At 52.0% G+C, this 17,882-nt stretch overlaps 1 protein-coding gene across 5 annotated transcripts in view; it reads left to right on the top strand.

Moving 5' to 3' along the window:
• MBP (myelin basic protein) overlaps window positions 1-17,882 on the top strand; it is a 119,656-nt gene that overhangs the window by 85,823 nt on the left and 15,951 nt on the right. For 3 of the 5 annotated variants that reach the window (XM_082668016.1, XM_082668017.1, XM_082668015.1), the window contains one exon: window positions 4,407-4,484. The exons of the other annotated variants lie outside the window; for them this stretch is intronic. In XM_082668016.1, coding sequence (XP_082524142.1) covers window positions 4,407-4,484 — 78 coding nt within the window. The remainder of the gene's footprint in view (window positions 1-4,406; window positions 4,485-17,882) is intronic. 5 annotated transcript variants of the gene reach the window in all.

Raw genomic sequence — 17,882 nt, 5'->3', positions numbered from 1 at the left:
GGTGTAAGCATAACACACTCTACACCCAGTGACACACCCGCAATGGCCTAGAAGCCTGCGGTATTTATTGGTGTGGGCTTATTTTTTGGTTTTGATCTTATTTTTGCTTTGCTCTGTTTATAAATCAGGAGAGCCCTCCTTGTATTAGGTGCTAGAAAGGTCCTTTGGATCGAAGCGTGTGAAACTGATGGGAGCCCTTGGCTCCCGGAACAGGGGCTGTTTGTCGCCTGCCCCCCTCCTCCGAGGGCACGTGGGGTGGCCCCTGGGTGAGCAGCGGCAGCGCCCCCTGCCCTGGGAATGCACCAGCACACCCTCCCTCTGTGCGGCCGGGAGTTGACATTCGAGCAAAGCGCTCACAAATTCCTTGAGGCGGCATATACTTTCGAGAGAGCCGTACATGAAAAGTGCATTCACGAGACCACGCGCCTTTGTGGCAGGAAGAAAGAAAGGCGGATTGTTGCCTTTAAGAACCAGGTTTCCAAGTCCCTGGAACCTGGGGCCCTGTGAGGAATGGGCGGGTGGTCAGGACGGAGATGCCACTGCATTTGGTCAGTTTTAGCGGGTGGAGGGGGTCCCCTAAGCTGCCCCACCTACCCACCTGTCAGACCCGCCGCTCCGGGGCCAGCGCTGTACCCTCAGGCTTAACAGCAACATCGTGACCCGTTAGCTTGGGCAATAGCCAGGGTGGCCGCAGTGATGTGACACCCGGACATCCCCCAGTAGGGATGCAAGGGGACAGGCCTGTACCGCCGTCCTCTGCATCAGTCTGCTTTCCTACAGGTGTTTTACGGCAGGTTTCTGTGCTGGTGGTTATCCCTGTTTTCCTCTGTTGACTCCAGTCAGAGCTGCATTTACAACCTGCTGCTCTCAGCATCCTGTCGTCAGCATGCAGCATGACCTCCCTGCCTCTAACCTTGATTGTGTGGGATAAGAACGCTTGCTGTCATTCAGTGCCCCGGGGTCTAAGCAGTCTTGCAAGTTAATCACAATGTCCTGTTTCCTGCCTTTTTTTCCACTGCATTTCAATTTCACTGAACACATTTTAGTTCTACGGTAACAACTCCTCACCGTTACCATGGCACCCTAATGTTTGTTAGAGATGTATTCTGTAACCCCCCGGGGAGGGGGACAGTTGGAGGTGACAGGAAGGACACGGCAGGCAGTGTCTGAGCAGGGTGCCCCGCCCCGTGTGAGTCTAGCCCTGAAGTCGGGGCCGGCGGAGCTGCACTCGCTCATTTCAGCCGAGTGTGTCCACTCGCGATGCAGCGATGCACGAAACACGGATCTCAGCTAACGTGCGTCTACGTGGCCACGACCCAGCCGCTCAGTACATCCGTTTGCCAAGAGTCTTTCTAGAGAAAGATCCCTGTACGCTGGGTATATGTGTTTCTGCGCCCAAACACCTGTTGAGATTTCCTACAGGAATTCCTTCTGACGTGTCATTCCCCTGATCAGTTAGGGAGCCATTACTGATCGGCTCCCAGCGCTTTGCTGTGTCCTCCTGTGGCCTCACTCCTCCGCTGTCTTTAACCAGGCGCGAGGGAAATCGGAATGGTGCGCCCCTGTGTTGGCAGCCTTTGGCTGCGTCCTCTGAGTGAAACGTTTGTAGATTATGTTGATGTATTTAATGCTGATTGCCTTCTGTGATTGTATTCCGATTTGATTTTGTGATGACCTTTTTGCTTTTTATATATATCTTCCTTTTCATGCATTTATTAAACATTTTAACAGACTAATTGCATGTGATTTTTTTAAGTTGTCTTTTTTGGTGACCCTCCCTTTACTACTTTACACACGGTGTAACTGGTATTTTCATGACCTTCTGACACAACAGGTGAGTCTGGGGGCCCGAGCACACCCTTCTGCAGACTGTTCTCGTTCTGCCTGAGGCTTTTACTGTTTCTCTCAAAGCACCGTCCTGTACACGTTGGGGGAAATGACTGTATTCTCCCCTGTGCCTGGGACATGGGACCCTCAATAGCATTTACTGAGTGATTGAGCACAGGAAAGACGGCCCCCGCCTGGGCTCCCTGGGAGGGTACATACCAGGGGGTAGAAGAAACAGCGGAGAATCTGAACGTAGAGGCAGGCTGGTTCTTTTAAGGATGACAGGTAGTTTGTGAAATTGAGGGTAAGTTCGGGGTTGCTGGTGAACTAGAAATAAGTGCAAAGACATGGGATTAATTTCGATCTGTCTCCCATTCGTCTGTGCCCGTACCCTGCCACCAGACCCTGTCCTAACTCATCTCCTGTTAAACTCACTTCCATGTTATGGTGTTGCTTTCCATCATCGCTGATGTTCCTTTTGGTAGAAGGCACAGGCAATTCCTACCGGTTGGTGGAGAGCTTAGCTTGACATCTGAGGGAATATCTCATCATTAGGGCAAGAAAACACTCCCTCGATCTCTCGTGGAAATCACTAAGTATGGATTTAGCATCCCAGAATTGGAGAAATCTCTCCTCACACTCTGGTTTGATAGGTTATCTTAGAGTTTTTCCATTATGGACATCACCACACTCTTAAGCACTCGGGAAGCGTCCTGCTCCATGAGAAACAGTAGTAGGCGGACAGGGTGACACGCGGCTTCCAGAAGAGGCCTTCCTGCCTCTTCTCCTCCTGCCCTGCGGGTGCCCCACTCCTTCTGCTGGAGATGCTCTCCCTTTGATCCTGAGCACGTCTGGACGCAAGGTGGAGAACCTTCCTCTGCTCTCACACAGACAGACAGAGCTGTCTTCCGTCCTCCTGCCACCGCAGGAGAGGCAAGCCGTCAGGGAGGCATCCGTGGGCCAGTCTGTCGCCCAGGGGGCCACCCCATCTCAGAGCCGTGGGCCATCCCTACCCCAGGCTGCGTGGCCAGCGCCCAGGAAGCCGGGGTGGCAGTAGAGGGGCCTTAACACCAGCCCCCAGAGCTGCCTGAAAATGTCGCAGAGAGATTGACCTCTTCATTAAGAAGGGATGTGGTCTTAAATAGAGGACTAGAAAATTCTTTGCCTTTGGACCAAGTGTAGGCATGGACCACAGGCCATTTTTGAGGGTTTTCACCCTCAGTGGGGACAGCCTGGCCTCATCAAGGCAGAGAATCCACAGGCTTATCCACTGAGGTGTGCTTCTAAGCAAGTACTCAGTGGTCTTATTTAAGTACCCAATACCGTGCATCAAAGTCGCCAGTACTTCTTGCTAGTATTGAAATAGCCTCTCCCAAGCGGAGACAATTGATTGTGAGGTGCACAGCTAAGTACACGCTCACCACGGATTTGCCTCTGGAAACCCTAGTGTGTTCACTTTACAGTAATATTTCTAGAATGCATAATATTTTCCTGTGTCATAACTACTGCTTATTTCCATGCATAACCGACTATTAACCTGGTTTTTAAAACTCCATTTCATCTGTAGCCAATGTAAGACATCCCTTGAAACCTATTACACTGATTTCACCTCTTGACCCCTATGAGGCTCTCTGTCTCTGTCTCTCTCTCTCCCTCCTTCTCTCTTGCCATTTTGCTATGGCAGGTCAAAAGAGAGGAACTTCTTGCAGGCCCCTTACGTTGGCCCTGTAATACTATTCTCTCCACCACATCCCTCAACGTTGGTTGATTCGGCAGAAACTGTCTCGTAGCCGATAGAACAGAGAAAGCACGCTCAGTTAGGAGCAAATACTCTTCAGGAAGATTTATAACACTAGAGTTCAGGCTCGTTCACAGCTCATGAAGCAACTTCAGGTCCCTATTAATATTACTATTAAGCTCCTAAATGCCACCGACAGCAAAGAAGAACGGCCGTGAGAAAGCCTAACTCCAAGTGGTCGGCTAGGATGCCTTCTGAGCGCTCTGTTGCTCTTGAAGTGGTTCCCTTCTACTGTGGAACAGACTGAGGGGACCCAACTGAGAGCCACAGGTAACCGCACAGAGCAGGAAAGACTTCTACTTGTAAATCCAGAGCAGAAGCTAACACACTTGCTCTAAAAGAAAAATAAAATAAAATAAAAACCCCCAGAGTGTAAAATCTATTCCATTACAGACTCAGAAAAGCCCTTTCAGCTCTTCACATGAAGCTGCCTTGGGAATCGTACATGTCTGGTGCCGGCAACGTTTTTAAGGAAATTTGGTCACATAATGAGCTATAGGCCCCCAGAATAGACTCCGGGAAATAACTGTTCCCTAAACCTTTCTCCTCCCTCCTTTCTCTCTGTCGTCCCTCCTCCTGCCCCCGAGCCCTCAGGGGCTGTCCCCTGATCTCTGCCCTCCCCGTGTCCCCTGAGCCCCGGCCACTGGCTGGTCCATCCTCCATCACCGTCACGTGCCTCATCCTCTAATCTTCACCCTCCGCTCGCCCGCCCTCCTCCCTGCCGCCAGGAGCTCACCCGCTGGAGGACATGGACTCAGTGGCCGCTCTGTCCCTCTGGCAGGTCCCGTGGCTCAAGCAGAGCGGGAACCCTCTGCCCCCTCATGCCCGCAGCCCGCCCGGGCTGTGCAACGTGCACCAGGTAAGACGGCTCCGCCCGGCGGCCGCGGCCATACCGCGGGGACGGTGCAGGCGCTGCCAGGGCCTCGCTCCCCCCCACGGGAGTCTTGGAAAGTCGCGTTTGTCAGACCGAGCAGGGCAGCTCCTGAGGGGAAGCGAGCAAAGGAAAATGTTTAAAGACGGAAGGGGGGGTCCTCGCGAGGGATGCGCGGCCTCGACTGGGGGTCCCGCCCAGACGGAGGTGGGACCAGGGTGAGGACAAGCTCCTGGAGCGAGCCTGGCCCCCAAGGTGGCCGGCAGCCATGGCCTTGACCCGCCTGTGGTCCCGTCTCCTCCGAAAACCGGCGCCTAGCGGACACGGAGCGCCCGCCGAGTACGAGGTGAGTGAGCTCTTCCAGGCGCCAGCCCAGCTGGGCTTCCCCGGGGGAGGACCTCCTTCCCGGCTGCCCCTCGGAGCTCGTAGGGACGGTAGGGACAGCCACGTGGACGGCGGGCTGGGGCGACCCCGGGGGAGGCGCGCGATCAGCCCGGGTCAGACTCAGCTCGTGGGGGGACACAGACCCGCCCGGACCTCTGCTCTGGGACCCCAGCAGGCGCTGTGCCCGGGCATCGACCGGCCTTACCAACCTCGGGAAAGCGCAGGAGGTTGAAACCACGTGGCACGCGACAGGAAAGCTAGTTCTGACTGAGCCCCGAGGGTGAGGATGGGGCCCCAGGAGACCCGCTTGGGGATCTTCCTCTTCAAACGAAGCAGAGGGGGCCAGGGGAGCGGGACCCAGGCAGCCGGGAGCTGTGCCCGCAGGTGAGACCCACCGCGGAGCCCTCTGCCCCGCACCGGACGGTGTGACCACAGGGGCCTGCGGGACCGGCTGGTCCCAGGGGAGGAGCGGATCCATACGACGTAAAGGGTTGGCTCCCGGACGTCGGTCCGGGGGAGGCTGGCAGAGCGGCCGCAGAGCCCAGGGCCCGAGCCCGTCGTAGGACCCAACCACGGGAGCGGTGCCGGGGCCGCTGGCTGCCGGGAGGGACTTGCCGTCAAGCCCCCTCGGGTGGGCAGGGGCGCATCTCCAGGTGACAGCTGCAGTGGGGCTAGAGGGGTGCTGCCGCCGAGCCCGGGTTTCACGGGAATCGCGTTTCAGTTGTGACCATTGTGCTCACCGGCACAGAGGGCCCCTCGGTGGCTCCTCAAAGCAAACAGCCCCATCCCCGGGGAGGTCGAGAGGGCCCCGTGCCCCTGGAGGCACACGACCTCTGGGGCCCTCGGGCCTTGCCTGGTCCAGACTCAGCCTCGAGGAAGCCAGGGCTGGGCCCCAGAGGCCTTCTGGGGGGCCCTGGGCTCCCAGGCCGAGTGCGGAGAGCTGGGGCGGACGCTCCCTGTTTTCTGGCAGCGGGGATGCGGGCACGCAGGCGGGGACCCACGTGCTCCTTGTGCCCGAAGCCACTGGGACCCCCATCCTCTCCTCCATGGGACACGTCGCCGTCAGAAAGCAGGCCTGCTCCACCAAGAGGCAGAGACATTGCCAGAAACCCCAGATGCAGTGCAGGGCGGGGAGGGCCAGAGGCCAGGGCTTTGGCATTTGGGGATGTCAGGAAACTTACAGCAGAACGATTCTTCTCTGTTGGTGGAAGAAGGGCCGCAGCCCCACCCTCCACAGCTTCATCCCAGACAGACCTCTGTGCCCGCACGTACACAACTGGCCAGAAATGCACGAGGTCCACACAGCAGCCCCAGGGACGCAGCATGGGGGCCGGGCGTCCGCGGCCTTTGCCTTTGCTGTCTGTTCACTGTGTCTTCCTCCGGCACGCTGCATTCTTCAGTATTTCCAGAAAGAGCTTATGTTTCTCGGAGTGTTAACGGCCCCGGACACAGGAGAGCACCGAAGGGCCAGGTGGCACGAAGTGGTTTGAAAATACGACAAAGGGCACATGGAGTGGGCTTGCGGAGGGGACAGGAGCCGCGGGGTGAGGCCACGGCCGGGGGGCTGACGCAGGGGCTGGGGATGGCGGTGCAGGACCACCGGGCGGCTCGGGACCGAAAGCTTCCTCCTTCTTCCCCTGTGGTTCAGAAACTTAAAGTCGGTGAGCGATGTCAGGCTGGCGTCCTGCACCCGGACCTCCTTCTCTCTGTCTGTCTGTCTCTCCAAACAAACACACCAGGAAGGGTGGGAGAGCCCCACCTACTACACGTCAAGGAACAAGTGGGCTCAGCACTGTGGCTGCGCTTCCAGGACTGGGTCCCCTGTGAGGAATCCCTTGATTCCAGGAGCCTGAACACTTCTCTTGATTCTGACACAGGGCTGACCTTGAGGGCTGGAAGAGGACCATGGAAGACGGGAAGCCTCTGCCACGCATGAAATAATATTTGATACCCAAAAGCAAGCTGGGAAAGCACGAATTCCAAGGCAGAATCAAGGAGCAAATATACAAAAGGGAAGACAGCTCCGTGGGGAGACAGGCAGAGCCTTTCCTCTGGTTTCTCCATCATGTCACCCTGGCTCCGCACGGCTGGGCCTCTGGAAACTGCACGACCCAGAGCGCCTGGCGCCTGCGGATGGAAGGAGCTGGAAAGGTGCCCAGGGCGGGGAGCGCGGAGCAAGTGCCTCGCCCGAGTAAACCCCGTCCCACCCACACCTGCACGTCTGGGCCCTGGAGATGCAGGAAGAACAGAGGGGAAAGCCCCTGTTCCCACGCCTGTCAGCTGCTCTCACTGGCTTCCTTAAGCCCCTCTGCCTGCATCCCACAAACCCCGGGAACCGGTCCTCGCGGCCTGGAGAGGACACTGCCTGGATGCCCGGCCTGGGAGGTGCCCAGGGGTTCGTCCAGAGCCGCCCTGCCCGCTGTGATCCCCCAACCAACTGTCCCCAGGATGCTCGGGGGGTAAGGAGTCGGACTCTTAGCACCTGGACAAGCACAGGGTAAGGATGGAAACACGCGTGGGAGGTCTGAGTCCACTGCCCAGCCTCCGTGTGTCTGCTTTGAGCCTCCTTTCCTGGCCTGAAAAGCACACCAACGTCAGAAATAACCGTCTGTCCTGCCGACGCCCCGGGCCCCCATGCTGATGGAGAGAAACATCCGGAAGCTGCCGGCGCATCGAGGGCGCGTCAGGCCTGCTTCCCGCAGGGACCCTGCGAGGCTGCCCCAGCTCTGGCCGTCAGCTCCTGGGTTCCTGCTCTCAGGCCTCAGCTTCCTCACCCAGAAAGCAAAGGGGTCAGAGTCGGCGACTGCAAACATCTCTCTGAAGACTGAGACTCCATGGTTATTTCCTCAAGTCTCCAGGGACCTGCCGTAAGCCCAGCCCCGCCAACCCCGAGGTGCTCAGGGTGACTCCGTGCCTTAGGCTCGTGGGCTCTTGTTCTGCTCCCGGGAAGCACAGCCCCCAGACCCCAGGCATCACTCACATGGAAGGCCTTCCAGAGGCTTCCCTCGTATTTAGTCGTCAGGTTTTCTCAATAGATTTCTTCATGATGCCCAAGCAAATGGCTCTGACCAGAGCTGGGTGGCTTTGATGGGTCCTGGAGGTCTGGCCATGGGGACCCAGAGCAGAGCGAGTGGGACCCTGCCCACCTGGGCGGAGGCCGACTGGCGGTCGTGGGGCCGGGCCCCTCCTGGGGAACCATGGTCTACTCCCCTCACCCCTGACGGGCTGCCCCCCAGTGCAGCTGCGCCCGGGCCTGCAGCCTTCACTTGCAGGAAAGACTGTTGCAACTTGGCTTTTCTTCCAAAATAATCTTCCGGACTCCGCATCCCTTAAAGCACTTGCTGTCGCTCTGCGCGAGGAGACTACTGAATTCCAAGCCGAGGCGTCCGGGCTTACGCCTCTGCTGAGCTGTTTGATGTTAACGCTGGGAAGTCTTCTGCGTACTTCAGACACATTGAGGTCTTTAAAAGTGGGTGCCTGGGAGCAAGGAAAACAGTCGGAGCGGTTAAGGCCGACATCTAACCTGTCCTCCCGCCGTTTTGGAAGGAGACACGGGAGGCCTCCAAACCCACGTTCAAGAGCGTCGCTCTCGGCACCAGCCCAGGCGCCCTGAGTTCGGGAAATAGCGGTGAGCCTTCCCTGCGGGGACGACGAGCCCAGGCCTCCGGCTGTGAGCTCTCCAGGGCTGCCCGAGACGAGGAGGGAGGAGCTGCCTTATGGGACAAGGGAGGGTGGCCTGGGCACCGCAGAGGGAGCCTCATGTCCCTGGCGGGACGGCCCAGGGGCAGCCGCGCATCCTGTCTGGACGAGAAGACGGAGCTGTGGGTGGAGAACACAACGGTCTGCGGCGTCCTCGCCGACGTGGCCGCAGCTCCCAGCTCTGGCCGGGCCCTTGTCCACTGCACTGCCTCCTGTTCCACCATCCTGGCCCGCTCACCGGGGTGACAGTGGAGGCCAAGCCTCGGAGCCCCGCCCGAGTTTAACCCCCCTCGGAGGCCACGCAGCCACCACACGCTCACTGAAGGAGCGGACGCGTCGGCTGTGACATGTGACACTGACTTCCTGTGTGCCAGTGTCCAGGGTGACCTCATGACCACATCCCAGGTTTCGTTCTGTCCTTGCCAGGAGGCCTCTGACCCCGATCTTTGGACGGCCGTCCCGTGGAGGCAAAGCCATCGGTGCAGAGGAGGCCGGGGGCTTCGGTTTCCTCGTTTCCGGTGAAACATCACAGAGGAAACCAGAAGCCGCCGTGCTGCCCGCAGCCCGCTGCCTTCAGCTTCACAGGCTGCTAAGAGGGTCAACTCTCCAGCTTGGAAACCGGCCCCTCTAACCACGGGCCAGGCAACAGCCCCAGCTGAGCGGAGGACCAGGGATGACCCACACCTCCGCACAGACTGTGCCCCGCCAGCCTTCTCACATGCCAGTATCTGAGAAGAAACGTGTCATCAGAACAGGCAGCAGGTCACCGAAAATCTCCACCTCAATGAAGGTCTGCCTGTGAATCTCTCCCGTAACTGAGAAAAGCCCGCTGCTGATACTGCATGGCTTTCTCTAAAGAAAGAAAAAACCCACGGCTTTAATTAAACTCCTTCGAGTCAATGATTCAGGAACAAACATATTCTTAACCTTGCCAAGGGCAAAAACGTAGGGCAAAACTGCGTAGGTCATTCAGACAGAAAAGAATTCTCTCCAGATTGCAAAATCTAAACGCCTTGACCTTGCCAGAAAAAATCTAATGCTCTCTCTTGAGGCGTATTAGAAGCTGTTTGACCAGAAATGGAGCAATTGCTTCCTCTGAAAAACATATATACACAAAACTAGGAGCATGCCCAGAAGGCCCAAGATAACCTCGTGATCCAGTGATTTCTGGGAACGGCCAGAGAGCACCGTGCGGTCAGGGTGTGGGGATTAAAACATGCCGTGTTCATCAAGACCGGCTCTGAAAGGGGGAGACTCATAGCTCGAAGAGTTTCCAGCCAGATGTGTCATGTCTTCCACAGGCCTGTGACCTTTGGGTCACATGCTCTAGTCCAGAGTACTTACTTTACTGGCAGCTAGCTCAGCACCTGGGCCAGTCGCCACAGGGGCATAAAGCTGCCACAACCCGTCCTTCCAAAGGGCTACAAGGGCAGCCAGACAGGGCAGCCACGGATAAGAGTCATTCAGCACAAGATATGCTGCTGCCTCTTTCAGTAAGTCCTTAAGGAGGACAAATCACCGCAACAAGATTTCTGAGGGCGGTGAAGGATTTTTATAGACCATCGAAAGAAGTGTGAAGCAAGAGGAAAAGGGCAGAAAAAGTATATCCGTTTCACAGTGAACTACGTGTCGTGGTTCTTAAATGTAAAGAAAACAATACGCAAGAAGCATATTTGGTTTCCTTACCACTTTCACAAGGAAAAAAATCATTTTACTGATCCCAAGTCTTACTCTGCTGTTCTCCCTTATTGTCGGCAGTTCAGAGAAACAGCGACACCGTTATGGTCTGTGGTTCCAAACAGGTTAAAGAGATGAACCGCTGAGCTGCCTGGATCCGGGTCTCTTGAGGGTGCCACGAAATCAAAGATTGCTCTGGCGGAAAAAAGGAGAACGCAAGTTCCTCTGCTCCCCGTGTCTCTGGACCACTGGTGAAACCATCTACTAAAGGCGTGTATCCTTAACGCCACGTGGCGGATATGTGCACAATTCTGTCGTGTTCAACGTGTAAATTGAAGGATTAAGTATCAAAGACGTTTGCTCGATGGATGGCTGGTTAGTTGGATGCTTTTAACCACATGAACAAAATAGAACGTTGCAGACAGTACAGTCCGCTTGGATTGAGGCATAACTTTTCCATTGAAAGTGGGAGCTGATCGAGCCCGTTTTAATTACGTAGAACTGCATCCTTCCCAATAACAATGAACCTGAAAAATCTCATCTCTCTCACTAGACGTGCCGCACATTTGTCGTATCCAGTCACCAGTATTTACCAAGATAAGTAGGAACTCGTTTTCTAGTAGAGCAGTGATTACAGCTTTCCCAGTTCTCTAGATATTAACCGACATCTCTGATTGATGCCACCGAGAGACACTAATTTGTTTTTCTTATATCTGAGCACATTTTTGTTTCTAGCGCATCACGCCTTCACAGCTTAACAGGAGGTAAGTCTGCAAACTTGGAAAAAGTTCTTCTCCCTTCCCTTTGGTCACGTGGCTGGCCCGTGATTTCTCCACCTGCTGCTAGGGTTCGGTTTGGGACATTCCTTCTCATGCACGTGGAATCCACAGGAATCTCGGATGACGCAGCAGATTAAAACATGGAGCTGGGGCCGAAAGGAGACCACAGGCTCTTCACTTAACCCCTCTGAATATCCACTTCCACATCTGCAAAAAGAGGTGGCCACACAGAGCAACATTTCTGGTCTGTGACCAGCTGGGGTGCAAATAATCATGTGTCCACCCCGTGTTTTCAAAGCAAGTAGAGCCACTTTCTTTGCTCCTTTTTTTATATTGGATCCTTCTAGGGACACAGGGAGAAACGTGCGTTCCTGGAACTTGTATGATTGACTTGACTAAGAAAGTACCAGTAAGAAAATGGTCAGTGCTTTTAGCCACTGGATATGACCACCCGGACATATTCGAGACAGATCCACAGAGAGGCCACTCCGGCTGTGTCATTCTGACACGGCACCAGGACCTCTCACTGAGTGAGGCGGGCTGCACAGGGCCTTGGCCGCCTCAGGTTTCCCTTCACAGGGTTAGGAGTTTGCTGATGGGCCAGACCTGGGGCACCTCGGAGGTACCCGTAGCCACAGACCCCGACGGATGGTGGGTTGAGGTGTCCTGGCATGAGGGCACCTGCGTCAGTCACCTCCGTGAAAATGCTCGACTTCAAGTTTAAAAAGGGCAGCAGTATCCAAATAGCAGCTCCACACAGACCTCATGTCTGTTCACATCACATAGAAAAGACGGAGCAGGTATTAGCAACACTAGTTATCAGACACACATTGTCTTTGAAGGACCAGTTTCTCCCAAACTAGCACACAGTAAGACAGAGTAACAGCGCAGGAAGAGAACATGCTTCCTGTTAATGCCTGTGATCTGAGGGAAGCCAGAACACAGTTATGATATTTAAAAGATGTTCTCATCTTGTAACGAACCTCAAATCGTCACACCGGGTTTTAAAGTACCAGGGAGAGAGCTGGTCCTGTAACAGGCTCATAGTCTCCTGTGTAGCTACTATAAGCCATGCGTCTACACCTGGACGGTCCTCAGATGCTTTTCCTTACGCTTGTGTATCTAATGATGTTATTCTCCTGGTCCCTCCTTTGCACTCATCCAATGTCATTCATCTGGAGGAGAGAGGCAAGCAAACTAAAGCCTGGGCAGAGAGAGGGGAGACCACCTGGGCTCATAGGGTCCAACAGGGAGCACACAGGTGCCTCTCAGGTGCAGAGCCCGGGAGGGGTGGACGCAGAGGGGGGAAACGTCCCAGAGCCATGGATTCACTCTGATTTCCATCATTGGAATTCTGATGGTGGATTCAGGAAAGAGTTTAAATTCGTCTCACAGACAAGAAATAAAGCAAGCGCTAGAACTCTTTTTTTCCCCTCTAAGCACAAAACCCCAGGCACAGTGAATACTAATTTTTTCAAGAGGCAGCGTTTTCTTCTGAGAGGGACTGACTCTATCCATTTGTTTCTAATCAGATGCAAATGCAAATGATGATGCTGGCAAATACCTCATCCCCGTTTTCGTAAGACAGCCGCTAGTCAAGGGAGTGAATCTTCACCCAATCTGATGACCACTGATCTTCAGATGTGTCAGGCAAAAACTAATCCCCCGTTATTACTTGCAAGTTTAAGGACTCACAGCTCTCCAGCAAGTTGGAAAAACAGTTATAAAATCCTTCCCGTTATCTGGAGACGGGACTGGAAAGCAGCCGGGAAGCCAAGTGCACGAGCGCCCCCTGCTGGTGAAGGACATTATCACAAGTGGAGGGAAAATGAATCACAATTTTTCAAAACCAGTACAATGAAACAGGCTAATGGAAAAAGCAGTTTATGTTAAAAATCCATGAAATGGTTGTCCTTTATCCCATGGCTTTCCTCCAGTAGTGTTTAAATTTTTTAGCATAATGTTATTTTATTTGCCACCAAGAAGTTTATTGTTGTTTTGTTAATCACGATGCCAAAAAAGAGTAACACATCAGTGCCACGTAACCCTGCGCGTGCTGTGATCATGTGCCGAGGCCCCTACACGACTCACGTGTTCACGTGTGCAGACAGCCAGGTCTCCATGTGGTTCATCAGAGTGTGAACCAAGTCACCCCTAACAGGTAGGATTTCTTCTACAAACTTCTTGTTATTTGAAATCCCTATGTAATAAGCACTATTTTTCTAAACAACTTGAGTTTTCATTTTTAAAAAACTGGACTAATTTTCTAACTTCACTTGTCCCAAATATTCAGCTCCACGTATTTTGGAGATAGCGTGTTAACGTCCTAACCTCAGGTTTAGACCGGCACGTGGGGCGGGGGCCCTGTCTCCGGCCCCGTTTCCTTTTCTGATTGCTCACACTGAGAGGGGCGACTGCTACCCGCCCCACCCCAGCTTCGGGGTGTCCGGTTCTGATTTTCCGGGAGGACTGACCTTCGAATTCCTCCTTTGCCTTTTAATCACTTACAAATAGATGAGCTACTTGGATCAGGATAGACATGGACAAAGAGACACCATTCCTGGCAAATAACTGTAAACTGTGAACAATTCTGGTTCTTCTATCCTTTCTGCACACAGATAAGAAGGGCTGCATTGGAGAACCACGAACCCTTCCTGAGTTAGGGAGCTGAGTCCAGGGGGCTCCTTAAAGGGAAACTTGTGTGTCCCAGGCTCTGGGGGCAGAGGCTGGGGACACAGGGGTGGAGGGAGGAGGACCCGCGCCCCGTCCTCCCCCCACCGGGGTCACCTTCGCACCCAGACGGCCCCGCCGTCATCCCCCTTCCCCTGCGGCCCGTTCCCTCCCCAGACTGTTTCCTCCAGGACAGAAACGGACCCCCTTGTTTACAGTGAGGCATGGAAATAAGTACCCACTCCCTATAAATTGTGAAATATAACAAATAAGCCAAAAGCCACTGTTTTTAAGTACCCTGCCACTCCTGCCAGGGGCTCCCACCGCTGCCCGGGAGACAAAGGCTGGCCCTTTGTCTCCGACCGTGAACTGAGCATTGACAGCAGAGATGTCCTGCATGGCCGGAGCCTCCCCGCCCGGCGCCCCTCAAGTTGGGTGTGGACCCCTTTCCTCAGCGCAGGCTGGCCTTCAATATGGCCTCAGAGTCACAACCCGCCCCCCCCCCCCGCCATGTTCCTTCAAAGAATAAAGGATGCTCTTCAGACTGTGGGGAGGAAGCTGGGAGCCTGAATCCCCTCAGCCACCTGTCGGAGGCCAGACCACATCAGCATCACAGGGTCCGAGTCAGAGCAGGTGACTAAACACAAGAGCCAAAGGGTGGAAACAACCCAAGTGTCCATCAGTGGATGAAAGGGTGAACAAAATGTGGCTTACACAGGCGACGCGGGATATGGCCCGGCCTTAACAGGAAGGAAATTCTGACCCAAGCTACAGCATGGCTGAACCCTGAGGACATTACACCAGTGAAAGAAGCCAGTTGCCACCGGACAGACACTGTGTGATTCCACTTGTATGGGGTCCCCTGAGCCGTCAGATTCATAGAGAGAGTGGGATGGGGCTTTCCAGGGGCCGCAGCAGCGGATGGGGAGTGTGGGTCTACTGGGTACAGTCTCAGTTTGGGAAGATGGAAAAGTCCTGGGGGCGGATGGTGTAATGGATACACAACATTGTGAATATACTTACGGCCACTGAGCTGTGCACTTAACGACGGCAAAGTGGTAGATTTCACGTTACGTATGTTTTACCACAATAAAAAAAAAATTAAGGGTGACAGATACAGCACTCCCCTCCCCTGCCACTGTGTAAAGGTGTCATCACCATGGCAACCGAGGCGCGTTTCTTAGCTCTTCTTCCTGTGCTCACCACAGAACTTTTTAGTGATACATAAATAAACAGATTAAGCAGCAGCCCTAGAGTCTTAGGAAACGCCCTAATACATAAACCAGCGGCAGAATTACCTTTCCTTCCTTGCCTGCTACTCAGAGGTGGCCCCTTAGTAGAAGCTGAGAGCTAAAAACTCTCTCAGCGAGTCTCGGTTTCAACCCCGTGCTTTTACACGTGGGGAAACAGAAGCCCCAGCGCTTGGCGTGCTCGGTTCGCAGGGGTTTTTGTGTCAGGACCAGAGCCCCCCAGAGGCTTGCTCTTTCCAGGAGGCCCCAGTAGAAAGAGGGTTTCTTTGTTCCTTTGTCCACTTCTGTTTGCTGAACCAAACTGCCAGAAGCTTTGGGGAATCAAGTAGAAGTTTTTCTTTTTTCCTCCAAAAACTTAAAATCTAGCTGGAGACCTGGAGACATAAGATGGATGTAGGGAGAAGGCCAGACTCACCTATGTGGAGATCTCCAACCAGGAAATTCACGGAACGACGTAATGTTGCCATCACCAACCTTGGGACAAATAATGATAGATCGTGTTAAATGGACTTATTTTATAAATTAACATACATAAAATTGGGTTGTTTCTGGTGTACACATCTGTGAATTTTAACACACATGTAGTTTCACGTGGCTGCCACCACAGTAAGGGTACATCACCCCAAAACTTCCCTCCCACTTCACACCACACCCTTCCCTTCCCCATTCCTGACCCCTGACAGCCACTGCTCTGGTCACCCTCCCTGTAGTGTACTCTTTTGAAGAAAGTCACGTGTATGAGATCATACTGTATGAAGTCTTTTTGGAATGGCTTCTTTCACTCAGTACAATGCCTTGGAGATGCCTCTGAGTTGTTGCTCCTTTTTACTACTGCATAGTACTCTGTTGCATGGACATACCACAGTCTGTTGATCCCTTTACTCAGTGACGAACATTTGGGTTGTTTGCAGAGTTGGTGATTACGACTTGAGCTGCTATAAACATTCATGTAGAGGTTTTTGTGTGATCATAAGTTTTCATTCAAGATTCAAATTATTTCCATCAAAAGATTGGAGACCAATATATTCATTACAAAAATCTCATCCAAAAATATGTAGTTTTTCTTTTATCATTCAAAGCAGGAAGTGGGATTGCTGGGCCATATAGTAAGTATTGATACATGGTTAGCTTTATAATAACTGTCAAATTGTTTTCCAGAGTGAGGGTACCATTTTGCATTCCCACCAGCAAAGCATGAGAGTTCCAGTTGCACTGCATCCTAGTCAGCACTTAGTATTGTCAGTATCCTTTATTTTAGCCATTCTAATAGGGGTGCAGTGGTGTCTCCTGATGATTTTGATTTGCATCTTACTAATAGCTAATGATGCTGGGCATCTTTTCATGTGCTTATTTGCATTCTGCTCATCCTCTGCAGTCAAGTGTTTAGTCAAGTGTTTTGTCCAATTTTTTAACCTGGTGGTTTGTTTTTTTACCATTGGTTTTTGAGAGTTCTTTACAAGAAGGACTTGTGGTTTCAAGTCTTTTGTCATATATATGATTGGAAATATTTTCTCCATCTGTAGTTTGTCTTTTCATTCTCTTAAACTGTCTTTTGCAAAACAAAGGTTTTAAATATTGATCAGGTTCAGTTTATCAATTTTGTTTCTTTTATGGATCATGCTTTTGGTGTCAGGTCTATAAATTTATTGGCTACCCTCACGTCATGAAGGTTTTCTTCTATTTTCTCCTGTTTTCTTCTAAAACTCTGTACTTTTACAGTGTAGATAGAGATCCATGATCCATTTGGGGTTAATTTTTGTATAGGGTGTGACTTTGGATTGAGGTTCATGTTTTTGGATATTGGATGTCCAGTGGTTCCAATACCATATGTTGAGAAGACTATGCTTTCTCCATTGAGTTGTCTTTGCACCTTTGTCAAAAATCACCTGGTCCTATTTGTGTGGGTCTACTTTTGGACTCTACTGTGTTCCACTGAACTATCTATCTACACCTTCTCCAGTACGACACTGCCTATAGCTACGTAGGAAATCTTTAAATCAAGTGATGCGGTTCCTCTGATTTTATTCTTCTTTTTCACAGTTGTTTGGCTATTTTGGTTACATATAGTTTCAAGGTTAGTTTTTCTATATCTAAACAAAATCCTGCTAGGATTCTGAGTGGTGGAGCATTACATCTGTAGATCAGTTTGGGAAGAACTGCCATCTGTACTATTCATGGTCTTGTGACACATGAAGATAGTATGTCTCTCCACTTAAGTCTTCTTTGATTTTCTTCCACCAGCATTTTCTAGTTTTTAGCATAAAGATCCTATACATGCTTTGCTAAGTTTATAACTAATATTTTGTTTCTCTGATGCTATTATATATGGTGGTGCTTTTAAATTTGGGGTTTTTTAACTGTTCATTGCTAATATATAGAAATATGATTGACTAAACGTTCTTTCAGCAACAGACCATTACAACTACAACAATATAGCTATAACTCTACATTAAATTATCTGTGACAACTTACAGCCAAAATTCCAAGTCAGAGTCCTAGTTCAGTCACTCTTCAGTGCATATGTTACAAAAGGATTCCATGATGATTGTTCTATTTAGTTAAGATCTACTGCATGTGTTGGGCTCTGTATTAAAGTGATCTAAACTGTCGATGCGTTAATTCAACAGTTAATGCTCATTGCATGCTTAGTTCTGTGCCGAGGGCCATAAATACACTAATTGACGTTTTCATGAACAGTTCTGACCCCACATTCTGAGAGGTAGAACACAACTTACCAACTTCATGTGTTCCTTAAAAGATTTAAATTACTTTTCCCTCAAAAGATTGGCGACCAATGTATTCATTATAAAAATCACCAAAATATATGCTCTTTCTTTTAGCGTTCAAAGCTGGTACACATGATAAACATGTGAAACATTATTATAATCTACACAGTACTTCATTAACTATATCAGAGCATAAATAAG

Source organism: Grampus griseus, assembly GCF_964374135.1.
Source record: "Grampus griseus genome assembly, chromosome: 12".
Classification (NCBI taxonomy): Eukaryota; Metazoa; Chordata; class Mammalia; order Artiodactyla; family Delphinidae; genus Grampus; species Grampus griseus.
This window is presented reverse-complemented; position numbering and strand designations above follow the sequence as displayed.